Source organism: Gouania willdenowi, unplaced genomic scaffold, assembly GCF_900634775.1.
Source record: "Gouania willdenowi unplaced genomic scaffold, fGouWil2.1 scaffold_273_arrow_ctg1, whole genome shotgun sequence".
NCBI lineage: Eukaryota > Metazoa > Chordata > Actinopteri > Blenniiformes > Gobiesocidae > Gouania > Gouania willdenowi.
Window position 1 is genome coordinate 300,680 of NW_021145031.1, and position 26,379 is coordinate 327,058.

A 26,379-nucleotide genomic window follows, 5' to 3' on the forward strand; every position below is an offset into this window, starting at 1 on the left:
CTGTCTGCGTGTCTGTCTGTCTGTCTGTCAGTGTGTCTGTCTGTCTGTCTTTCTGTGTGTGTGTGTGTTTGTCTGCCTGTCTGTCTGTCTGTGTAGCTGTGTGTGTCTGTTTGTCAGTGTGTCCGTCTGCCTGTCTGTCTGTTTGTCTGTCAGTGTGTCTGTCTCTTTGTCTTAGTGTCTGTCTGTCTGTGTGTGTCTGTCTGTCTGTCTCACAGAGGACTCAGAGACACTGAGGAACCAAACCAAAACCCAAACCCAGGATACAGAGTGTCAGTGAAGGAGGTACAGACGGTGTGGATGAGTGTCATAGAGTCAGAGGAGACTTTATAGAAGGACAGACGTCCATCAGGACAGTCCACATACACTCCTACTCTACCAGAGGAACCACAGCGACAGGAGGTGTGTGTGATTATGTTATTGTGTCTGAAGGTGTAAAAACCTCTGCTACATTTCAGACTCCAGGACTGATTATTAAATCCAAACACACAATCTTTACTGTATCCTTTCCTACTGATTCCTCTGTAACTCACTGCTATATAAACATTTCCTTTCCTCTCCACCTCCCAGTAACAGTGACCAGTCAGACCAGTACTACACAGAACCTGATAGTGATCAAATCTGTCCTGATGATCAGGATAAAGCTCCTCCTCCTCCACACATGTCACCATCCTGTTGTTGTCAGACAGTCTGAGGTTTCTGTTGATGGAGTTTGTGTCGAGGTGAATGTGACAGAAATCTGATGAGACACAAAGAAACAACAGTTGATCATGTGATGCTTCATTCTCTCTGTATCACTGACATGTTCATTCACTCAGAGCTTCATGAGGACACTTTGAATGAACACACACACACACTTACACTTCCTCACACCAGCTTTGATCCTCTGCTCTCCTCCATGGTCCGCCCTGCAGGAGCAAACACAGGCAGTGATTTACACACCTAAGGAGTCCAAAGTGCTGCTCAGAAACCTGATGCCATCTCCATCAAGCTCTCCATGTTTCTACTGGTTTGTCTTCAACAGCTTCACCTTCTTCATCTCCTTCAAAGTGTTCCTCTCTTCATTTTCACTGATTGGTTCCACCTCCTCTGATCTTAACTATACACTATTATATATATGTATATTTACACTATTTGGTCCTTTGCAGTTTAAATAAGTTTGGTAGTCGTACATATTTTTATTCTTTTTAGTTTTTGAATGTGGATAATATCACACACTAAATCATAATTATCCCTTTAGAAATACATTTGTCTTATGAATTCTAATACATTACAATGATAAATAAATGAATAAACAAACCTATTGATTGACTGTATATAGTGATTATTTCAAAAACATAATAAAAAGGAAAATTAAACATAAGACATCAATACATATTCACAGGAGAATAATTTACTAACCTCTCAACACTTCTCTTTAATAAATAATAACAATAATCTTGATAAAATATATTTATGACTTTGTATCTAAAACTTCAACATTCACAACATTCACATAAATGTACATATATATACACTAACACATATAATTACACACCCATATATAACTGATAAATAGAGATTGATAAAATACATATACACCCATACATATATATCTACACATAAACACACACATGAAAAAAAATAAAATAAAAAGAAACATAGATTTGAACATTAGCTGAACAACTTTACACAAATAATTAACACTACAAATAATAATTATAAAATACTTTAGTTTAAATATATTTTACTACTTTAACTTTTACAACTAGAATAGGCTAAAAATGAATTAAATTAATAAATGAAGACTGAGACACAAATAAATATAAAAATGAATGAATTAAATAAAGAAATAAGTAAACAAATACTTAAATAAGTCAATAAATAAATAAATAAATAAGTTGATCTCCAAAGGCACCAAATATGACAACACAAAATACTTTTGTTTTAATGACAATTTACCAAAAACCTCTTGGGTAATAATAAAATAAAATAAAAAATCAGGACAACTTTGTTTTTTGAAAATAGCCAAACACACATTATAAAAACTTATAGACTCAAAATGGCTCCATCCAGATAGTTTTGATTATGTTAAACTCAGAAGAAAGAACAAACTGTTTCCTACAAAAACATGACATTGAAATAATAATAATAATAATAATAATAATAATAATAATAATAATAATAATAATAATAATAATAATAATAATAATAATAATAATAATAATATGAAATAAGAATAATGATAAATAATCTGATCTGACTGATCTGGACATGTCATCTACCAGTGGCTGTTAGTGATTGGTAGATGACCGTTGCTATGGATACTATGAACAAATACAGAATGAACTCTCCCTCAAAAGGAAACACTCTGAAAAAACTCTGCTGCTGGGAAAAGACTAAACTAAAGTGTTCTAATCGTTCCCTCCTGATAAAACAAGTAAAGACTGAAGGACACGTCACAGAAAACAATAATGCTGATGCTGCTAAAATATGTTGGTGTATGTTAACATGAAACACATCAGTTTAAAATCATTAAATCAAAACTATATGTTCAATCCCATAAGGTTTTATAGATAACGCTAATAATTCTGTAATTTGTCTCATGTTTAATTAAAAAAGGAAAACATTAATGAAATAAGATAAAATACTAATTATTGAACAAACTAAAAAACCTAAATTGTAATATCAAATTAGGAAAATAAACTAAAATACATTTTGGTTAAGAAACTTTTTAATAAAAGTTCAGCCTTTGTTTCAAAGCTAGATTTGAAATGTTTCACATAAAAACATCTCCTCCATAAACCAGTAATTATTTTATTTTTAGACCTAAAATATATAAAGACTAAGAAAAAAATAGGATCCACAACAATATTTATGTTTTAGTTTGATTTTGAATATTTCATTTAAAATCACTAATGTCCTAAAAAGTCACAACTTTCACATTATTACATTATTTAATAATAATAAACATAGAAACAAAACACACATCAAACAAATGTTTTTCTGATCTTAAATCAGAAATGTCCAAATCAACATAGATTAAATTAAAACAGCTTTAATAGATAAAACAGAAATGAATTTCTCCTCTTTTTGACATGAATGAAATGAATGATTATGAAACTATATCTTGTGTGAACTGCAGTGAACTGGTAGAAAGAACATTAGATAACACACAACACAACTTGTTCACAACTGATACAGAAAGAATATAAAAATAACATTGTTTGACCTAGAAAATAAACACTTACACAACAGAATAATTACGACATATAAACATTGATTAAATAAGATATTATGGAAACAACACACACACACACACACACACACACACACACACACACACACACAGATATATATATGTATGTGTGGGTGAATGAATAAGGATGATGTCATGCTGTATGTATGGGAGAAACGTGTTGTGAGTGTGAGTGTGCCAGTGGGCGTGTCATAGAGTGATTGATTGATGGATGATGACACTATGTATAACTGAGAGAAACGTGTTGTGAGTGAAAAATGTACCAGGGCGTGTCTTTGAGTGAGTGATCATGTGATAGAAGGATAGCTGTTTGCACACATATATACATACACACATACAGTACATACACAATGTAACACTCCCCAACACTTTACAGTTGTAGCTTGAATAAAAGTCATATTTTTAGTTAAATGGTAAATGAACTAATGATCTTAATAACAGACATGGATAACATTATTTCATATATTGAGGAATCATATATACTGTATAGACCCTGGCCCAGAATGCAGAACAGTGGCTGATCACCTGAGGTTATAAAAACAACCTCACCACCTAAAACGTCTAATCAAAGGTGGGGGGGCTGAACTGTACATGGTACGTGGTCTATAGATTTAACTAGGACTCTTTAGAGAGATAATAAAGATATAAATACAATCACAAATCTGTTCCCTTGTAATCTATATAAATATTAGTAGAGGCATAAATTAACATAACACCTGGTTACATTTGTGTTTTGTTCTAATTACTGTTTTATTCTAATGATTTGATTTACTTTACAGTTCTTTGGGTTATTTTCTTTCTTTTTCATTCACTTACTTCTTTAATAATCTCTGTTAGTTTGAATATTATGTTACACCTGTGTAGAATATTATCATTTTCCTCTCTTTATGTTCTAAAAATCTCAGCCCATAGAATAACACTAATTAACTAATATAGATTCATATAATTGTATTTAAATGAGTAAGCGATATCACTGTGTTTCAATTGATTTTTATTTAACAAAAGTTTCTATATTATATTGATAGATTATTTCTGCACAGTTTATATTAGAGGGTGATCACATGTTTTTGTTGTTTGTGCTTCAAAAGCTTCCATATAAATTTGATAAAGATTGATAATAATTTCTGAAAGTCATTTCCTGATTGGTCGCTGTGGGCAGGCAGGACCGTGAATGTATTTTTCCTCACTAAGAAATAAGAATCAATCAATCAATCAGTTAAGGTTCCTGCTGTGGGTTTTCACATTCACATGGAAAGAGAAGTGATATTAAAATAAAATACACACACACTACATAGCAATCATAGACTCACCTCACTATGTGGTTGTATGTAATAAAGACATTATAAAATCTGTATTGAATAAATCTTACAACACCTTTTGTAATCATGTGATTTTTATGAGATTAATTTTGATGATCATGTATTCAGTTATTGTTTGTACAGATAAATATAAGTGGATAATTTCAAGTTTACTATGTATATTCAATTTAAACACAAATCATGTTTGTATTCTGTTCTGTTCTACTTATAACTTTTTTCTTATATTAAAACATAGTCTAACATTAAATCCAAATAAATGTAATAAAATTAAATAAAAGTTTTTTGTCCCACTCTAACAATGGCAAACAAAATAGGAATATAGCTTGAAATAAAATTAAAGGAAAAATAAGGTTAAAATAAATTAACAACCTTACTTTAAGTAACCTGATATAATTTCCAAATAACGTTAATATAACATAATAAAACATAGTCTGAATTAAATATTTTGTCGTATTCATAATTTTACATAGTCACACTGTTAAACAGTGTGAAGAGAGGAAAAGTTAGAATAGATTATTATTCATTGTTTCTTTTTGTGTGTAATACTATAATTAATTATATCTTTATACTCAATAAATCTATTCATAAAATATATTCAGATCAACTTGTTAGCTGTCATTTTCAGAACAAGGACAAACAGTTTCAGAACATCTGATTTTACCTTAATCTAAATCTAAAAATAACACAACCATGTACGTAAATGAAGAGACAAATCAGATATAAACAAGACAATCAGATTAACACTAAAATGTCAGTTTGACCCAAAATGCACAAAGTCTAAATCATTAACAAATAAGAATAATTATATTTTAAAATTAAACTTAACACATGTTAAACAACTCATGTTATATATACCTAAATAAATCAAATAAACAGACACCATAGACCCCTACATGATCAATAATAATGAATAAATCAATAAATCTTAAACATAATTTGTATTGCTTTAAATCACCAGTAAATGACATCTTTAACTAATTACAAGGAGCTGATCATTTGATTTCTAAATGTATAAAAACACTGATAAATCTATGTTTGGAGTCCAGGGAGTGATCAGACCCTGAGGACCACAGCTGTGTTTTAGATGAGTGTCTGTTCTTCTATTGACTTGTTATGACTTGTTGATTCATTTTCTGTTCATCTCTAATAAATTGATTGATTGATTCAGCAAAACCTCTGACTATGTCTCTCTGTATGAAATCTCAGATACTGAACACCAGAGTTAGCTTGAAAACTCTAACAATTGTTAAACAATAATATTTGTAATGTAAGTCTACAGTTTGAAATAAATGTAAAATGTTTTAAAAACATACATATTTCTGTTTTAATAATTGTATGAATGGGTCAAGTTAAACATTTTATTATTTTATTTTATATTATGCATTGTTGGAATGTCTGTGGTAAATAAATATTTTCATATTTTAAAGGCAGGTTAGGTGATTTTTGAAAGCTAGCATGATTTTGAATGTAGCTTACCCCCCTCCCCTCTGTGCTCTGTCTCACTCACATGTATTAGCGCAGCTGCTGCAGAAGTGGATCTAAGCTCATCGTTTGTATTGTGTAGAAACTACTTCGTCTCATTCAGCAGTAAGTAAACACTAAACTTTATCATTATATACTGTATGTTAAAAAACGTGACTAAAAACTCTGTTTTAAGTTCGTCACCAATGACGCACTTTGAGTGTGGGCTCGTGCACGTGAGGGGTGGAGAACGAGCAGAGACACAGAGAGACGTGATTGGTTAATAAAAAAACAAACCGTCTTTTTTCTATGGTCAAAGTTTTTACAGGTTTACAGCTGCTACACATGATGGATTTTCTTTGTTTCTTTTTTCAGAGCACATAAGATCTTAATTTCTGTCAAAACATTAAGACAATTTTAATCCAAAAAAAAAATCCCCCATCCTTCTTTTAATTGATTGATTATTTGAATCATTGGTTTTGATTTATACAATTGCAATGTTTTAATTTTAGTGGTTTGTAACATTCAGAGCTAGATATGCAAATATTTATTTTGGTTTTCGGCTAGTAATTTACATTTCGGTTCATCCCTAATTTTTTGACTTGATAACTTGTGTTAGAGAAAATATTAAAATATAATTTCACAAGATATATTTATATTTTGTATGAACACAATCCTCACTGATTGGTTCCACCTCCTCTGATCTTCTCTCTCATTCCTTCATCAGCTCCTCATAGTTCTCCATCAGCCTCTCCTCACTCCTCACTACCTTCTTATCTCTGTCCTTCATCCCTCTAACCTGTCCCAGTCCTCCTCCTTTAGTGTCCCACCTCTCACACCTTCATCACATTCCTCTGATACAGCTCTCTGTCACACATGTGATGGGGATTGATGTGAACATGTGATGAGCTGCTGTGATGTGTCTCACCTCAGAGTGTTCAGTCTCTGAGAGAGCAGCTTCACTGCTGAGTCTCCTGGATGGTTGTAGCTCAGGTCCAGCTCTCTTACACTGGAGGAGTTGGAGCTCAAAGCTGCTGCCAGAGAAGCCCCGCCCACCTCTGTGATGACACAACCTGATAGACTGGATTCAGAAAAACATCCACAACTCAGGAAACAAGTGAGGAGATGAGGAACAGGACAATGTTGATGGAACATGTGATCCACTGACCTGAGATAGTCCAGTTTACAGTGAGGACTCTTCAGTCCTTCACACAGCAGCTTCACTCCTGAATCCTGCAGATCATTGTTACTCAGGTCCAGATGTTTCACACTGGAGGACTGAGAGCTGAGGACTGAGGACAGAGCTGCACAGCTTCTCTCTGAGAGACCACAGGAACTCAGTCTGTGGGAGAAAGACATTCATTTATTAATAATAATAATAATAATCATCACATTATTGACAGGATTCAAACCTCTGCCGTACACTTCATCTGCTTTATTACCTCCACCAAGGAGGAAAGATTTCAGCTCCTGATCAATGAACTGATTCTGATCAGTTTCAAAGATAAAAAATGCCTATCTCTCATCATCATAATAATTCATATCTGGGTTTGTAAATGATGGATCTGTATAAAATGTGACTCAGTTATATTGGGTGGTTAATCAATGATCCCACTGAGTTTCATCCTGATCAGATCCAGATTGTTTATTTCATTGATTTATTTTCTTTTTTTTAAAATGTGTGTCCATACATTGTGACCTACTGGATGTTTATTAATGGGATATAAATGTGGTTCCAAGCCTTTACAGTGTGAATGATCATGGTACCATGATCAGGATCATTGATCATTGATAACTGATCATATCTGTGAAGAGGAGGTTCAGAGCTTGGTGGAGGTTTGCACTTTCCACTGTTTATTTAGTCGATTAAACATTTTCATCATAGTTTGTGTTGATTAAAGTTTTTCAAGTGACAATAACTAAACTACGAATAATTTCAAAAAAATACATGTAAACAAAAATTATATCAACTTATATTTATATCTTCACTGACTAATAAAAACTAAACTATACACTAATATATATATATATATATATATATATATATATATATACACACTGTTTGGTCACCGAGGCTGAAATCCAATTAGAACTCATGTGATCATGTGATCTAACGTATTGATCACATCTAATCTGTTTGCGTTTACAAACATTAATACCATCATATATCAGGTTGATCAACAGTAACTGAATATTTATAAAATATGTAAAATCTAATGCTTCATAGTTTAGTCGTTTATATCTGTAACAGATTTATTCGACTGAAATACTGATGTCATTTAAATCAGTGTTTCTCAAATGGGGTACATGAACTCCTAGGGTAACAGCACTGCAGGGGTGCGTGAGAGATTGAGTGTGGAAAATGTACAAATAAAAGCATGAAAAATATGTGGATTTTAAAACATGTATTTTCTTTTAAAATGATAATGATAAAACTGATGATAATGATGGTGATTATAACATGAACTATAATGATGAAGGTCAAAAAGCGCCTTCGGCTAAAGATGCAAAAGAAAAAAGCTGAATCATAGAAATCCAGACAGTTCCATGAGGAGTACGTTGGGATGGGCTTCACCTGCACTTCACAGGACCCTCCATTAACCCAGTGCTTTTTATGTGGCTAGCTGCTTGCTAACAGAACCATGAAGCCCTCCCATCTCCAACGGCATCTCTGGACTAAACACCAACCATATGCCGGGATCATAATGGAGTTTTTCTGAGGAAAACTGACTGAATTCAGCAGGGCCACAGGAAGTAGGGGTGCTGGGGTGTTGCAGCTCCACCTATTGGCAAGAATGTAGACATTTAAATGTAGCCTATGAAAAATATTTAGCACAATTTATAAATTCCTTATGAATATTTAGGGAAATGATTTTGATACACGTAGGCTATTACGTGTATTTTGTATTTTAATGTAATTATTTTGAGGCCTAATCAACACAGGTTCACGTTGACTTTTGAAGACATGGGTACGCAGCACCATGACCCAGAAAAGTCTCACCCCCAATTTCCACTGGATGAGGCCTTGCTGCGGAACGTCACCGCCGCGTCACCGGAGCTGATAGGTTTCCACTTTAGTCTATGTGTTAATTTCCACCGGGTCCGCTGCGGTGCGTGTTTGCTCATTCCCAGATGCGGTAGTCCGGTGCCCTCCACCAGATATACGCAGGGCTTCTATTTCTGGTGGACACCGGAGCACGACGCATCAAGCAGCACAGAGCAAATGAAGCTAAACAGGAAATTAAGAACGTACTCCGCAATAAAATATCGGGTTACTTTTCAAAATAAAACACTTCAAATTATATTTCAAGTAAATACATCACCAAAACGTCATAATGTGTAAAAACAAATTCACATTCACTATATTGATTCCTCTCATACTGTTACTACACTGTAAACTGCAGCAACTTTGATGTAGTTCATGTTTTAATGGTGCAGTTTTATCTCTTCTCTGTTGGCTGTTGCTAAAAAATGTGTCAATGACAAATCCAGAGTCCAACCTTCTTGTTCTCCTTTGTTAGGAACACTGACCTGTTTATCTGTTTATTGTTGTGTTTACAACACATACATTTAACTGTGTTCTCGCACGATTATATAATTATCATGAGAACTGCTCTGTCTCGTGACGTCACAGTCGTTCAAACGGAGAGCACCGCGGCACACTCAAAACGCAACCGGTCTGAATTACTGGATGGCGGACAGCGGTGAAATACCGGATTGGTGCCGTGGCACAGCAGAGACGTATCTAGTGGAAACCCCGGGGACTCACACACCTTTCTCTGATGCACGCCCACACACAGATTCTGAACTCCCTGGACATTCGTCCTCATTTGAGAGACTTTATCTCCACGCCCCCAGAGCGCACCTCCACATTTGGACACCTGTAATCATGGTAACCCTCCCTGCAGCTCAAAGTAAGAGCATGGTGCCACCGTACACTTTCATATTTATTCATACAGTTTAAGGTCACACTACAGTATTTTTACAAGGTGGTGGTGATGGAGATGGAGTGTGTTATTATGATTGTGTGTTCTGTGTGTAATGGATGTGGAGAGTTGTTAAATAACGTTTAAATAGTCAGATTATTTCCTTGTGGTGTGCATAAAAGGATTTTGGAGTCACGTGACAAAAACATAGATGGTGCAGTGACTCAGGTTCATGTCAGCTGATCTAATCTATTGCATTGTTACAGTGTTATTGTGAAGTTTAGCTAATAGTGCATATATTCATCTGAGAACTGATGATGTCTGTGCGTTACAGACCCTGGCTGTGAGTGTGTACCAGGGGCGTAGCACCACATTTTGGGCCCTGGGTACAGACCATCTTGTTGGGCCCCTCCTGTAACTTTTTTTTCACCTGGAAACTATACTAGTATTCTGATATAAACTTTATTTTTTCTTCACATTAACCTTGGAAGTTCCAAACCTTTTTTGGGTCATGACCCCATTTTAAATTCACAAATGTACAGCGACTCAGGAGACATTTTTTTTTTTAGAATTAATTTTTGATCATGTTTATTAAAGTGTGTTACAGATACAGAGTAGCCAGGATTAGATATTTATATACTGTATTTTATTTGAACTAGATGTATTTATTTGAGAAAGTTAAAGTACAGGATACCGTTATTTGATATATACTGTATTTGTATTGTGTATTTGAAAAACAATAATTCAAAAAACTTTAAAAATGAAATATTAATCAGTTTTTAGCTACTTTTTAACAAATTACTAGACGTTTAAACCCTTTTTAATTCCAGTCTGACCCCATGACCCCATGTAGGGTCAGACTGTATGTATGTGTGGGTGAATGAATAAGGATGATGTCACGCTGTATGTATGGGAGAAACGTGTTGTGAGTGTGAGTGTGCTAGTGGGCGTGTCATAGAGTGATTGATTGATGGATGATGACACTTTATGTATAACTGAGAGAAACGTGTTGCGAGTGTGAGTGTGCTAGTGGGCGTGTCATAGAGTGATTGATTGATGGATGAATGACACTTTATGTATAACTGAGAGAAACGTGTTGCGTGGGTGAATGAATAAGGATGATGTCACGCTGTATGTATGGGAGAAACGTGTTGTGAGTGTGAGTGTGCTAGTGGGCGTGTCATAGAGTGATTGATTGATGGATGATGACACTTTATGTATAACTGAGAGAAACGTGTTGCGAGTGTGAGTGTGCTAGTGGGCGTGTCATAGAGTGATTGATTGATGGATGATGACACTTTATGTATAACTGAGAGAAACGTGTTGTGAATGAAAAATGTACCAGGGCGTGTCTTTGAGTGAGTGATCATGTGATAGAAGGATAGCTGTTTGTACACATACATACATACACACATACATACACATATACATACAGACTAACACACACACACCAGTTTTTGTTTAATTCTTTAAATATTTATAATTTAAGATGTGTTAGGATCTTTCTTTTTAAGGAATTACTAAAAACTTTTTCTTGTTGGTCATACGTTGATATTTTTGAAATGACAATTAGAATAACTTTTGTATATCATACTTACAGATTTCATACTGTTTTCTATCTTTTGATGAATAGAGTTGATTGACTTTATTTTTTTGTAACACTCCACAACACTTTACAGTTGTAGCTTGAATAAAAGTCATATTTTTTAGTTAAAAGGTAAATGAACTAATGATCTTAATAACAGACATGGATAACATTATTTCATATATTGAGGAATCATAGATACTGTATAGACCCTGGCCCAGAATGCAGAACAGTGGCTGATCACCTGAGGTTATAAAAACAACCTCACCACCTAAAACGTCTAATCAAAGGTGGGGGGGCTGAACTGTACATGGTACGTGGTCTATAGATTTAACTAGGACTCTTTAGAGAGATAATAAAGATATAAATACAATAACAAATCTGTTCCCTTGTAATCTATATAAATATTAGTAGAGGCATAAATTAACATAACACCTGGTTACATTTCTGTTTTGTTCTAATTACTGTTTTATTCTAATGATTTGATTTACTTTTCAGTTCTTTGGGTTATTTTCTTACTTTTTTATTCACTTCTTTAATTCACCTTTATCTCTGTCAGTTTGAATATTCTGTTACAACTGTGTGGAATAATGTCATTTTCTTCTCTTTATGTTCTAAAAATCTCACAACTAAAACCGTTATGTGTATATATATCCTCAGATAGATAAATAAATATGTAGACATGGATAGAATTAGATAGAAATTATAACTTGAAATATTTAAAAAATTATAGTCATCCTTTGAAATTTATATAAATGTAGTTTTTTGTTCACAGGATACAGACATTACCAGCTGAGAACAGAAACCAATGGATAAGTATTTGATTTAGTCTATTTTTAATTATGATTTATTTATTTTTAATAAATACAATAAGTTACAAAAAAGGGCAATGATGAATTACTTTAAATGTAAATTAAAATAATCTGAAACAAACCACCTGCTCTGTTAGGAAATAGAACAGCTGATAGAATAACACTAATTAACTAATATGGATTCATATAATTGTAATTTAAATGAGTAAGCGATATTACTGTGTTTCAATTGATTTTTATTCAACAAAAGTTTCTATATTATATTGATAGATTATTTCTGCACAGTTTATATTGGAGGGTGATCACGTGTTTTTGTTGTTTGTGCTTCAAAAGCTTCCATATAAATTTGATGAAGATTGATAGTAATTTCTGAAAGTCATTTCCTGATTGGTCGCTGTGGGCAGGCAGGACCGTGAATGTATTTTTCCTCACTAAGAAATAAGAATCAATCAATCAATCAGTTAAGGTTCCTGCTGTGGGTTTTCACATTCACATGGAAAGAGAAGTGATATTAAAATAAAATACACACACACTACATAGCAATCATAGACTCACCACACTATGTGGTTGTATGTAATAAAGAAATTATAAAATCTGTATTGAATAATTCTTACAACACCTTTTGTAATCATGTGATGTTTTAATAAGATTGATTTTGATGATCATGTATTCAGTTATTGTTTGTACAGATAAATATAAGTGGATAATCTCAAGTTTACTATGTATATTCAATTTAAACACAAATCATGTTTGTATTCTGTTCTGTTCTACTTATAACTTTTTTCTTATATTAAAACATAATATAACAGTAAATCCAAATAAATGTAATAAAGTTAAATAAAAGTTTTTGGCCCACTCTAACAATGGTAAACAAAATAGGAATATAACTTGAAATAAAATTAAAGGAAAAATATTGTTAAAATAAATTAACAAGCTTACTTTAAGTAACCTGATATTATAATTTCCAAATAACGTTAATATAACATATTAAAACATAGTCTGAATTAAATATTTTGTCTTATTCATAATTTTATATAGTCACACTGTTAAACAGTGTGAAGAGAGGAAATGTTAGAATGGATTATTATTCATGGTTTCTTTTTGTGTGTAATACTATAATTATATATCTTTATACTCAATAAATCTATTCATAAATTATATTCAGATCAACTTGTTAGCTGTCATTTTCAGAACAAGGACAAACAGTTTCAGAACATCTGATTTCAACTTAATGTAAATCTAAAAACAACACAACCATGTACGTAAACAAAGAGACAAATCAGATATAAACAAGACAATCAGATTAACACTAAAATGTCAGTTTGACCCGAAATGCACAAAGTCTAAATCATTTGCAAATAATTATAATTATATTCTAAAATTAAACTTAATACACAATAAACAACTCATGTTCTATATACCTAAATAAATTAAATAAACAGACACCATAGACCCCTAAATGATCAATAATAATGAATAAATCAATAAATCTCAAACATAATTTGTATTGCTTTAAATCACCAGTAAATGACATCTTTAACTAATTACAAGGAGCTGATCATTTGATTTCTAAATATATAAAAACACTGATAAATCTATGTTTGGGGTCCAGGGAGTGATCAGACCCTGAGGACCACAGCTGTGTTTTAGATGAGTGTCTGTTCTTCTATTGACTTGTTATGACTTGTTGATTCATTTTCTGTTCATCTCTAATAAAGTGATTGATTGATTCAGCAAAACCTCTGACTATGTCTCTCTGTATGAAATCTCAGGTACTGAACACCAGAGTTAGCTCGAAAACTCTAGCAATTATTATTTGTAACATAAGTCTACAGTTTGAAATAGATTTAAAATGTTTTAAAAACATACATATTTTTGTTTTAATAATTGTATGAGTGGGTCAAGTTAAACATTTTATTATTTTATTTTATATTTTGCATTGTTGGAATGTCAGTGCTAAATAAATAAATTCATATTTTAAAGGCAGGGTAGGTGATTTTCTAAAGCTAGCATGATTTTGAATGTCGCTTACACCCCTCCCCTCTGTGCTCTGTCTCACTCACATGCTTTAGCACAGCTGCTGCAGAAGTGGATCTAAGCTCATTGTTTGTATTGTGTAGAAACTACATCGTCTCATTCAGCAATAAGTGAACAGTAAAATTTATCATTATATACTGTATGTTAAACGTGACTAAAAACTCTGTTTTAAGTCCATCACCAATGACGCGCAATAAGTGTGGGCTCGTGCACGTGAGAGGTGGAGAACGAGCAGGAAGACAGAGAGACGTGATTGGTTTATTAATAAAAAAAAAACTTCCTTTTTCATTGGTCAAAGTTTTTACAGGTTTACAGCTGCTACACATGATGGATTTTCTTTGTTCCTTTTTCAGAGCACATAAGATCTTTTTTTCCCCTAACCAACCTTTAATTGATTGATTATTTGAAACATTGGTAATATTTTATACAATTACAATGTTTTAATTTTAGTGGTTAGTAACATTCAGAGCTGGAAATGTTTATTTTGGTTTTGGACCAATCATTTACATTTCAGTTCATCTCTAATTTTTTGACTTGATAACTTGTGTCAGAGCAATAATTAAAATATAATTTCATAAGATATATTTATATTTTTGTATGAACACAATCCTCGCTGATTGGTTCCACCTCCTCTGATCTTCTCTGTCATTCCTTCATCAGCTCCTCATAGTTCTCCATCAGCCTCTCCTCACTCCTCGCTACCTTCTTATCTCTGTCCTTCATCCCTCTAACCTGTCCCAGTCCTCCTCCTTTAGTGTCCCACCTCTCACACCTTCATCACATTCCTCTGATACAGCTCTCTGTCACACATGTGATGGGGATTGATTTGAACATGTGATGAGCTGCTGTGATGTGTCTCACCTCAGAGTGTGCAGTGTCTGAGAGAGCAGCTTCACTGCTGAGTCTCCTGGATGGTTGTAGCTCAGGTCCAGCTCTCTCACACTGGAGGAGTTGGAGCTCAAAGCTGCTGCCAGAGAAGCCCCGCCCACCTCTGTGATGACACAACCTGACAGACTGGATTCAGAAAAACATCCACAACTCAGGAAACAAGTGAGGAGACCAGGAACAGGACAATGTTGATGGAACATGTGATCCACTGACCTGAGATAGTCCAGTTTACAGTGAGGACTCTTCAGTCCTTCACACAGCAGCTTCACTCCTGAATCCTGCAGATCATTGTTACTCAGGTCCAAATGTTTCACACTGGAGGAGTTGGAGCTCATAGCTGCTGCCAGAGAAGCCCCGCCCACCTCTGTGATGACACAACCTGACAGACTGGATTCAGAAAAACATCCACAACTCAGGAAACAAGTGAGGAGACCAGGAACAGGACAATGTTGATGGAACATGTGATCCACTAACCTGAGATAGTCCAGTTTACAGTGAGGACCCTTCAGTCCTTCACACAGCAGCTTCACTCCTGAATCCTGCAGATCATTGTTACTCAGGTCCAGATGTTTCACACTGGAGGACTGAGAGCTGAGGACTGAGGACAGAGCTGCACAGCTTCTCTCTGAGAGACCACAGGAACTCAACCTGATGAAGAATCAGAGAAACCTTACAGATGTTTGTCTGTGAGAGAATTAAAGACATGGTCTTCAAAAGTCACATACTCAACTTTCTTGGAGGCTTTGATCACTGGGAGCAGCTTCAGAAAAGTTTCCTCTGAAGGAGAGAATCTCTTCAGGTCAAAGACATCCAGATGTTCTTGTGATGATAGTAAGATGAAGATCAGAGCTGACCACTGAGCAGGAGACAGATACTCTGTGGAGAGACGTCCTGATCTCATGTACTGTTGGATCTGCTCCAGCAGCGAGCGATCATTCACTTCATTCAGACAGTGGAACAGGTTGATGCTTCTCTCTGTGGACAAACTCTCACTCAGCTTCTTCTTGATGTATTCAACTGTTCTCTGATTGGTCTGTGAGTCACTTCCTGTTTGTGTCAGCAGGCCTTGTAGGAGCCTCTGATTGGTCGGCAGTGAAAGACCCAGCAGGAAGCGAAGGAACAAATCCAAGTGTCCGTTTGGACTCCGTAAGGCCTCTTCTATAGCACTCTGATGGAGATGGTTCAGTATTGGTTTTCTAAATGTAGACATCTTGAAGCTCTTCTTCTTCTGTGGTTGATGATCCAGCAGGTTGACTTGAGAGCTGATGAAGGTCTGATGGACATGAAGAGCAGCCAGAAACTCCTGAAGGCTCAGGTGGATGAAGGTGAACACCTTGTCCTGGTACAGGCTGCTCTCCTCTATGAAGACCTGTGTAAACACTCCTGAGCACACTGAGGCTGCTCTGAGGTCCATGCCACACTCTGTCAGGTCACTCTCATAGAAGATCAGCTTTCCTTTCTGCAGCTGCTCAAAAGCCAGTTTTCCCAGTGACTCTATCATCTCCCTGCTCTGTGGACTCCAGTGTGGATCTGTGGCTGCTCCTCCATCAAACTTCACTATCTTGACTCTGTTCTGAAGGACCACATAGTGGCTGTAGATCTGAGTCAGAGTCCTGGGCAGCTCTCCCTCCTCTCTGCTCTTCAACATGTCCTCCAGAACTATAGCAGTGATCCAGCAGAAGAGCGGGATGTGGCACATGATGTGGAGGCTACGACAAGTCCTGATGTGGGACATGATCCTGCTGACCTTCTCCTCATCTGTGGACCTCTTCCTGAAGTACTCCTCCTTCTGAAGATCAGTGAACCCTCTGACTTCTGTCACCATGTCCACAAACTCAGGAGGGATCTGATTGGCTGCTGCAGGCCGTGTGGTTATCCAGAGGCGGGCTGATGGAAGCAGTTCTCCTCTGATGAGGTTTATCAGCAGAACCTCCACTGAGGTGGACTCTGAGACATCAGTCAGGGTCTGAGTGCTGAGGAAGTCCAGAGGGAGCCGACACTCATCCAGACCATCCAAGATGAACAAAACCAGGAAGTCCTGGAAGCTGCAGATTCCTCCTTCTTTGCTTCCAGAGAAGAAGTGATCAACAAGTCCCACCAAGCTGAAGCTCCTCCCCCTCAGCACATTCAGCTCTCTGAAGGTCAGTGGGAATGTGTAGTGGACCTCCTGCTGGGCTTTGTCTTCAGCCCAGTCCACAGTGAACTTGTGTGTTAAGAGTGTTTTCCCAATCCCAGCCACGCCTTTTGTCATCACTGTCCTGATTGGTCGAGGTCTTCCAGGAGGGGCTTTGAAGAGCTCTTCTAGTGTGATGGCTCTTTCTGCTGTGTCTGATCTCCTGGATGATGTTTCTATCTGCATGACCTCATGTTCCTGGTTGACCTCTCCACCCCCTCCCTCTGTGATGTAGAGCTCTGTGAAGATCTCCTTCAGGAGGGTTGGACTTCCTGCTTTAGCCACACCTTCATGCACACACTGGAGCTTCATCTTCAGCTTGGACTTCAGCTCACGTTGGTATCGATGAGCCTTTGTTCCTGAATGAAGACAAACTTATTGTTAGAATGGAGAAATCAGAGCAGGTTTGAACATTGGTGTGTGATGTTCTCAGTCTGGATGGTTCCTCAGATTAAATGTGACTGATTGAATCATGCTTTGAAGAAGAAAAGCCAGCTTTGTGTCCTTCATGTGATGTTCCTCACAGTGAAGATGTTCACATGCTCTTACTGCTCTGCAGACGCTCAGCCAGCTCCTCCTGCTTCATCCTCTTCAGGAAATACAGTGTGATGTTCAGAAAGGCCTCCCTGCTCCTCCTCTGCTCCTCATCTTCATCCTCCATCTGACTCTCTGAGCACTCTCGATCATCTCCATCCACAATCTTCTGCATGTGTTTGAGTTCAGCCTTAACAAAGCTGATGATGTTGTCCTCCAGCAGCTGGAACACAAACACATTAAAGGTGATGAGTGAAGGCCTGCTGCAATCATCTGTGTGCGTGTGTGTGTGTGTGTGTGTGTGTGTGTGTGTGTGTGTGTGTGTGTGTGTGTGTGTGTGTGTGTGTGTGTGTGTGTGTGTGTGCGTGCGTGTGTGTGTGTGTACAGTGGTTTGATCACAGGCTGACACAGGTTTAGTGTCTTTGTAGACATACACACCATAAAGATGGAGTCAGGCTCAGCTCCAGAGGAACCATCCACACCCTCCAAGCTGCTGTGGAGAAGACACAGGCACTCAGACATGCTGAGGAGCAGCTGGAGGAAAGCACAGGAAGCTCTGCTAACATCATGTGAACATCAGTAACAGTGGGTGATGTCCTGCAGAGCCACAGTGCAGTGAGTGTGGAGCAGCCTTTGGAGCTCAGCTCATGTGTGGAACTTCTCAGCATGTTTCCACTGAACAGGAGAACAAGTCTGTTGGACTGAGGCTTTATTTGTCTTCAATCCTTCATAAATCTGAAGATCACACACTGTCTAAGACTCACCTACACACTGGAGACCATTCCTACAAAGCCTTTTCTCTTTCACCTTTCACTGTTTGCTGAGATTTACATCAACACCATTTCATATAACAAACATAGTCCATCAAAAGTGCTGAGTCATGTTTACTGGTGTTTTATCAGTGTGGAGTGTGAAGAACCTGGACCATCAGGAAGAAAACAAACAACCTTATTTATGTTCACTTACTGTGGGTCAGTAAATTGTCGTCCTTTGAAGCCAATGAGTCTGTCCATGGACTCGTTACTTCTATAGGACACACAACTGGGTTCAGGTCCAGGTCCAGTTAGTCTGGGCTCGGTTCTGGTTCAAACACATACAGAGTTTTGAGTTCAGATCATTCAAATCAAAATATGTTATTGATAAAGTTGTGTGTGAACGTAGAAACAGGTGTAAATCTAAATATAATATAAACACCTAGTGGTAGAACAGTGATATGGGGCTATTTTTGCAACAAAACTATTTATGTGTGTATTATCCAATCTGTGTGTCTGTATTTTGATCTCTGTGTCTGTATTTCAATCCGAGTGTAGTTTAAGTATTTGTAAACATAGTTGTCTGTATGTAATCTATTCTGTGTCTGCATTAACATCCGTATGTGTGTGTCATCAAACCAGGACATTCTATTGGCTGTCTCTGTGCATGTGACTTTTGGAACACATTTGGAGAATGCAATCTGTAATATTTAAACTTGTAACTTGTGCAATACCGTTAAAATCCAGCAGTTGTTGCTGGTACCAAGTGACCATCAAATTGGAAACAAACTTCATAATACTTGAAAAAAAAAAAAAAATGAATTTAAACTAAATAACCAAAGAACAATCAGTACATGGATTGGTGTAATTTGTGTTTGTCTGTTTCATCTTTGATGTAATATATTATTATTATTATTATATTATATGTCTCACTGTCACAAGGAGCCGAGGCAACGCTTTATCAAATTATCATATTTATAAATAGATTTGATGGTTTTGTAAAAAAAAAAATAAAAAATTATTTACATATTGGTAGTTTGGTTTCAGGAATAATTGATCAACAGCACAAGCTCTAACAGATTTAATAAAAAAATAACCTGGTATTGAGTGTTCTCAGATCTTAAGAAGGCGTTTGATACAGTTTACTACAATATACTTATAAGAAAAAAGGAAAAGGGGTAATGTAATGTCATGTTTTGGACTGGATAAAAGTTATTTTATAGATATAACAGAACACATCATGTTGTTTAAATATTAAATGTGGGGTACCACAGGGGTCAGTTTTGGGGCAAAAATTTTTCATAATGTATATGAATGTAATTTGTAAAGTAAGTGAAAAACTAAAATATGTGTTATTTGCAGATGATACCAATATGCTTTGTACTGATGTGGACTGATGGCAGCTCTTGAGGATGGTCGCTATGGAGATGTGTAAACTAAAAAAATAATAAATTACCATTAAACCTAAAAAACTAATTTTATGTTATTTGGAAATCAGAAAAAAAATATATAGATGTAAAAGTTAATATAGACAATATTAACATAGAAAGAATGAACAAAGTCACATTTTTTGGTGTGATCTTGGACCACGGGATCTACTGGAAGTCACACATTAAATACATTAAAGGGAAGATGGTGAGGAGTATTTCTATTGCTGTTCTGGGCAAAACAAGGCTAATACTTAATAAAAAAATAAATTAAAAAAAAGCATTGCACACTCTATTATACACTTGTTTTATCATATTTAATTTACTATCTTGAAGTTTGAGGAAATACATACATGATGAACATCCAACCGTTATTCACAATGTAAAAAAGATTAATCAGACTGATACATAACACAGGATACAGAGAACACACACATGGATTATTGTTAAAAACACCAGATTTAAAACTCCAGATCTCATCAAACTCTAAACTGTCCAAATGATTTATAAAACAATTAAAGGTTTACTTCCAAAAGGGTTGAGAAAAGATTTTTAGAGAGAGAAGGAGAATATAATTTAAGAGTAAAACTACATTTAAATATACAATATGCTAGAACAACATTTTTCCATGAGCCAAGGAAGAGAGCAGACGTGCTTTTTCAGAGCTCTGGGAAAGCTATACTCCCGTCTGATAACGCGACCTTGATTACCAGCGAGCAGCGACCAGCTGCATCTGAAGAGAGAAAACTGGGCCCAGAAAATGCCACCAAAAATGGAAGAGAACTTTAAGCTCCTCAAAGAAGAGCTTAAAGAAATGATTAAGGACATGATTAAGGACATGAGACAGGATTTCACGTCCTTAGGAGAGGAAATATCTACGAAGATGGAGATGAAGATGGAGAACATGACGAATGCCTTGGAGAAATCATTGAAAATACTGGAGAATGATGTCAAGGTACTGAAAGAAGAAAATGCAAAGAATGTTGAAAAGATAAAAACGCTGGATGCGAGGGTTGAAGATTTGGAAAGAAAAGAAAGAGAAAAGGATGTCATCATCACGGGCCTAAAGATAAGGCCAAGGAGCTACGCCAGTGCAACAAGACAAACAGAGGATCCGACCATCGAAGACGAAAAATCGATTGAAGAACAGGTGATTGATTACCTGGACTCGAAAGGTATTGAAGTGAACCCAGACAACATCAACTACTGCCAGCTGCTGCCAAAACGCAAAGACACCAGAGATGTGAAAATTACATTCACCAACGTGAAATATAAAGCTGAAATAATGAAACAAGGAAGAAAACTGGCGGGAACGATGGTGTTTATGAACGAGAACCTGACGAAGCAGAATGCAAGTATCGCATGGAAAGCACGCCAACTGAAGAAAGGAGGGAAAATAGTGAAAACTTGGACCAGAGGCTGCAGGATTTCCATTACACCCCTAGGAGGAGAAAATGGAAAACCCGTTCTAATCCAAAGGATGGAAGACCTGGAAAAATACGAATGAGGTACCTAAAAGCCAAGAACACTGATAAAAATCATGGATATGGACAGAACCACTAAAAATCATCCACAACATCATCAACATCAACAACGGGAGATTAATCAAGTAGACGAAGTGGACCCAAATAACTTTTCACATTGGAAACAATACACGAACAGCCATTACTACACAGAGAATGACTTCAAAGTGGAAAATAAGAAGGAAAAAGGTCTGTCACTTGTTCACTGTAATTGTCGCAGTATGTATGCAAATTTTGAAGACATTAAGGATTACATCTCTACTTTGTATAGGTTTGATATAATAGCACTATCAGAAACTTGGATGACAGAAAAAAAAGGCATGGATTTTATGATAAAAGGATATAAATTTGTCTATAAGAACAGATTATATAAGCCAGGAGGAGGGGTAGCACTATTCATAAAAGAAAATATTGAGATGGAGATTACGGAGTCTTTGAGTTTAACTGTGGAAGAAGTAATGGAATGTATAACAGTGAAAATTACAAGTCCAGAGGGACGTAAGATAATAATCTGTTGTTTATATCGTGCACCTGACTGTAAAATAGACATATTTAATGAGAAATTAACTAAATGATAGAAGAAATTAAAAATAAGAGATTACTGATATGTGGAGACTTCAATATAAACATTTTAAATCCTTTAAAAAATACACACATTGAAGACTTCACCAATTGCATGTACACAAATGGATTAAAACCTCTCATAACGCAACCAACCAGAATTAATAAACACAGCTCAACACTGATAGATAACATCTTCACAAACATACAAAACACAGATGTAAAGAGTGGTATATTAATAAATGACATCTCTGATCATTTACCAATATTTATGATACTAAACACAAAAGACAAGAATAACCGTGAAAATCATAACACACAGACATACAGGAGACTGGAAGGAGAAAAACAACTAGAAAACTTTAAACAACAGATAAAAGAGAGACGTGGGAGAGTGTCTTCAAGGAAGAAGACGTGAATGTAGCATATGACACATTTACAGACACAATAACGACAATATACGATAAATGCTGCCCTTTGAACACATAACAACCAAAAGTAAAATAAACAATGTACCATGGATTAATAAAAAAATAGCCAACGTATGCAAAAAGAAAAACATATTATATAAAAAATATATAACAGAAAAAACATTAAAAGCAGAAGTACGTTACAAAAAATACAGAACAAAGTTAATAATTTACTAAGAGAAAAAAAAAGAGAATACTATGAAAAACAATGAAAAGAGAATAAAAACAAAAACAAAAAGTTGTGGGAAATAATAAACAATATAACCATGCGCAAATGCAAAGAAAAAAATGCAGACCATTTTATAATAAACAATGTAAAAGAATACAATAAAAACATAATAGCACAAGAACTCAACAGTTTTTTCATAAATACTGGAAAAAACACAGAGAAAGGAATAAATAAACACCCAACACTTAAATGGAACCATTATGACAATGAGAAGAAAGACATTGATAAGTACCTTGTACTTGAAGAAGTAACAGAAGCAGAGGTGGAGAGAATAATCACTACCTTGTACCTCAAAAAATCCAGAGACGTTAATAATCTAACTATGAGTCTAATAAAAACCATAACAGCTGAAATAACCCCGCCATTAACACATATAAGTAATCTATCATTCAAGAATGGGGTTTTCCCAGAAAAGATGAAAATTGCAAAAATCAAACCGATTTACAAGGGTGGAGAAAAATGGAATTTTACTAATTATCGACCTATATCAATATTACCACAATTATCAAAAATTCTGGAAAAACTGTTCATGAACAGACTCGACAAATTTATAGAAGACAATAATATACTACATGAAGGACAATATGGATTTAGAAAAGGACGTTCAACAGCAATGGCTATAATTGACATCACGGAGAATATAAGAGAAGCATTAGAAAAAAAAACTATTTGTATTCGGAATTTTTCTAATAGTGTCAGAATCCACTGGAAAAACTCTGTTCACTCATTCTTAAAGGGATGCTACTACCATATATGGTCAATTGGAGGCGTGTCTTATTGCTAACAATCATTGGTGCAAAGTGAAGTCACATGATCTAAACTCTAACACATGTCCATCATGATCTCAGATCAACAGTTAATCTCATCATCAACTAAACACTTCATACACGTCTCAACAGAAGCTCATTGAACCACAACACTAGCACATAGTGTTACCATGGAAACACACACTGAACTACACAATACTAACAACAAAGATCATTACATTAAATACATCTGATCTTTAACTTTGAATGATTTATGTCAGGTTTGATTATAAAATAAGATCTTTGATGGTTCTAAATGATTCTATATGATGTAATAAAGACTAAATCAGTCATTTACAGTAATTAACAACATTTGTGCTTTGGACAGATGGACATGTGTTAGAGTTTAGATCATGTGACTTCACTTTCCACCAATGATTGTTATCAATAAAAAACTGTAAAGTATCCTGTACTTTTTATTGAGATGATCACAGTCTCCATGTGTTTAAACCAGGGGTCACCAACGCGGTGCCCGCGGGCACCAGGTCGCCCGTAAGGACCAGATGAGTCGCCCGCTGGCCTGTTCTAAAAATAGCTCAAATAGCAGCACTTACCAGTGAGCTTTTATATATATATAGATTTATTTATTTAGCTATTCTTGTTTAAATCACACTTACATGTAACTTAGAAATGACAATACATATATATAAACACTTAAAATGTAAAGTGTTTTTTGTGTTTAATACATACTTGCCAACCCTCCCGATTTCTCCTGATTTCTGCCCGACATTGTCCGGGCGGACCATCCTTCACTGAGCGTCGTTCCCAGACCGGACAATAATAACGATTACACCGCATAAGAAGAGGAAGAAGACTCTTCTTCCTCTTCTTATGCGGTTGTAATTATATTATTGTAATAATAATATTGTTGTAATAATAATAACGATTACACCGCATAAGAAGAGGTTGTAATCGTTATTATTGTCCCGCCGGAAACGACGCTCAGTGAAGGATGGTCCGCCCGGACAATGTCAGTGGGAGAAAATCAAATCCAACCATGTGTAGGGAAAGTGTTTCTGTTATGGTTATAGCCGTTATTGTATAGGCTATGTTTAATTTTCCTTTTGTTGATTATTTTTATTTCAAGCATACATTGCATAGATTGATGGATAATTTATGCAATGTATGCCTTTTTGTTTAATTTTATGTTATTTATTTATTTATTCTACTACTACCACCATTTACCATTTGCACGGGTACTGTGGAATTTTTCTTTACTTTATATGTGTTTTCAAATAAAAGAACACTGTGAAATTGAATTATTTATTTTCTCTTTAAAAGCAAACTACCCCCCCCCCCCCCCAAGTGATCATTTGAAATGTTCAATTTGAAAAATGTGCACTTAGAGAAAATATAAAATAAAGTGTTGCATATTGATATTTATCTGTTTCTATATATATTTATTGTGAGAAATCATTGAGATGATCAGTGTTTCCACAAAGATAAATATTAATTATTAATAATAACATAGAGTTAAAGGTAAATTGAGGCAAATTGGCTGTTTCTGGCAATTTATTTAAGTGTGTATCAAACTGGTATGCCCTTCGCATTAATCAGTACCCAAGAAGTAGCTCTTGGTTTCAAAAAGGTTGGTGACCCCTGGTTTAAACTATCAGTAATAATATGTTTATATAAATATACATGTTTATCTCCTCTGTTTCCACACAGTATATGATCCATTCATTGATCAGAGATAATACAGTTTATTTTATATTGTTAACAAGCATTGGTCCCTAAAGTGTGTTAGTGTTTGAAAAATGTGCTGTAAAAGTTTAGTGTTTATCAGGTGGTGAACTAATTAAATAATGTATAATTATTAATAATAATAACTAGTGACTGAGGAAATAGTTGGTGACTGTATTTAGCGTGAAAACAAAGAAAAGTGATTGACCCTTTAGTCCACATGGACTGAGAGATGAATCAACACTGCTGTGTGTACGACCTCTGTCCACACGCTTCAATAAATACTGATTCTTTTTGTACTGGTGCACATTCTACATTTCATTGGTCTGAACGTATTTAGAACCAGTTCTATGAACGGATCAATAAATGAGGCCCCTGGACCATCAGGAAGACAACCAGCAACCTTCTTTATGTGGACTCACTGTGGGTCAGTAGATGGACCTCCTTTGAAGAGAAGGGGTCTGTGCATGGACTGGTCACTTCTAAAGGACACACAGCTGGGTCCAGGTCCAGGTTCAGGTCCAGGTGTGAGCTTCTTCCTGGTCCTTGAAAACACAAACACACACACACACACACACACACACACACACACACACACACACACACACACACACAGTGTAACACTGATGTACAGAGGTGTGAGTGCTGAGCTCTGACGTGGGTCTCACCTCTGATCTTCAGTCTGGATCTCATGTTGTTCCTGCACCGTGTCCTGATCCATAGCAGAAACGCAGAGACACACCTACACACACACACACACACACACACACACACACACACACACACACACACACACACACACACACACACAATTTATCTCAAACTAGTTTACATTGCCAAACCAAGTGTGACATAGAACGTTGTACACACAAATAGAATAAATATATATTATATATACTGTATCTATAACAATATGTACAATTATGTTCTAAGTGTTATAAAAGCAGAAACAGTTATG

The 26,379-nt window shown here is 35.6% G+C and overlaps 1 protein-coding gene and 1 long non-coding RNA gene across 2 annotated transcripts; both read right to left on the minus strand.

Annotated features, from left to right (window-relative positions):
* Positions 1-102: 102 nt before the first annotated feature.
* LOC114459201 (NLR family CARD domain-containing protein 3-like) lies at positions 103-18,638 on the minus strand. Its single transcript, XM_028441529.1, has 9 exons — positions 18,629-18,638; positions 18,409-18,431; positions 17,986-18,193; positions 15,989-17,795; positions 15,738-15,911; positions 7,184-7,357; positions 6,961-7,096; positions 859-889; positions 103-736 (listed from the first exon to the last, which is right to left on the minus strand). Exons 1-9 carry the CDS (start codon positions 18,636-18,638, stop codon positions 210-212), a joined length of 3,090 nt encoding a protein of 1,029 aa, XP_028297330.1. The 3' UTR covers positions 103-209.
* Positions 18,639-19,015: 377 nt separating this feature from the next.
* LOC114459209 (uncharacterized) lies at positions 19,016-26,145 on the minus strand. The gene is made up of 3 exons (XR_003673268.1): positions 26,090-26,145; positions 25,844-25,966; positions 19,016-19,050 (listed from the first exon to the last, which is right to left on the minus strand). It is a non-coding gene; the product is annotated as an uncharacterized LOC114459209 (long non-coding RNA).
* Positions 26,146-26,379: the final 234 nt, after the last annotated feature.

Bases quoted from the DNA above. Each gene is read 5' to 3' on its own strand.
- LOC114459201 (XM_028441529.1), bottom strand. The intron at 18,194-18,408 runs GTGTGTATGTCT...TTTGTGTTCCAG, and splicing joins AGCCTGACTCCATCTTTATG to CTGCTGGAGGACAACATCAT. The intron at 7,358-15,737 runs GTTAGTGGATCA...TTTCTCCCACAG, and splicing joins TGTAAACTGGACTATCTCAG to ACTGAGTTCCTGTGGTCTCT.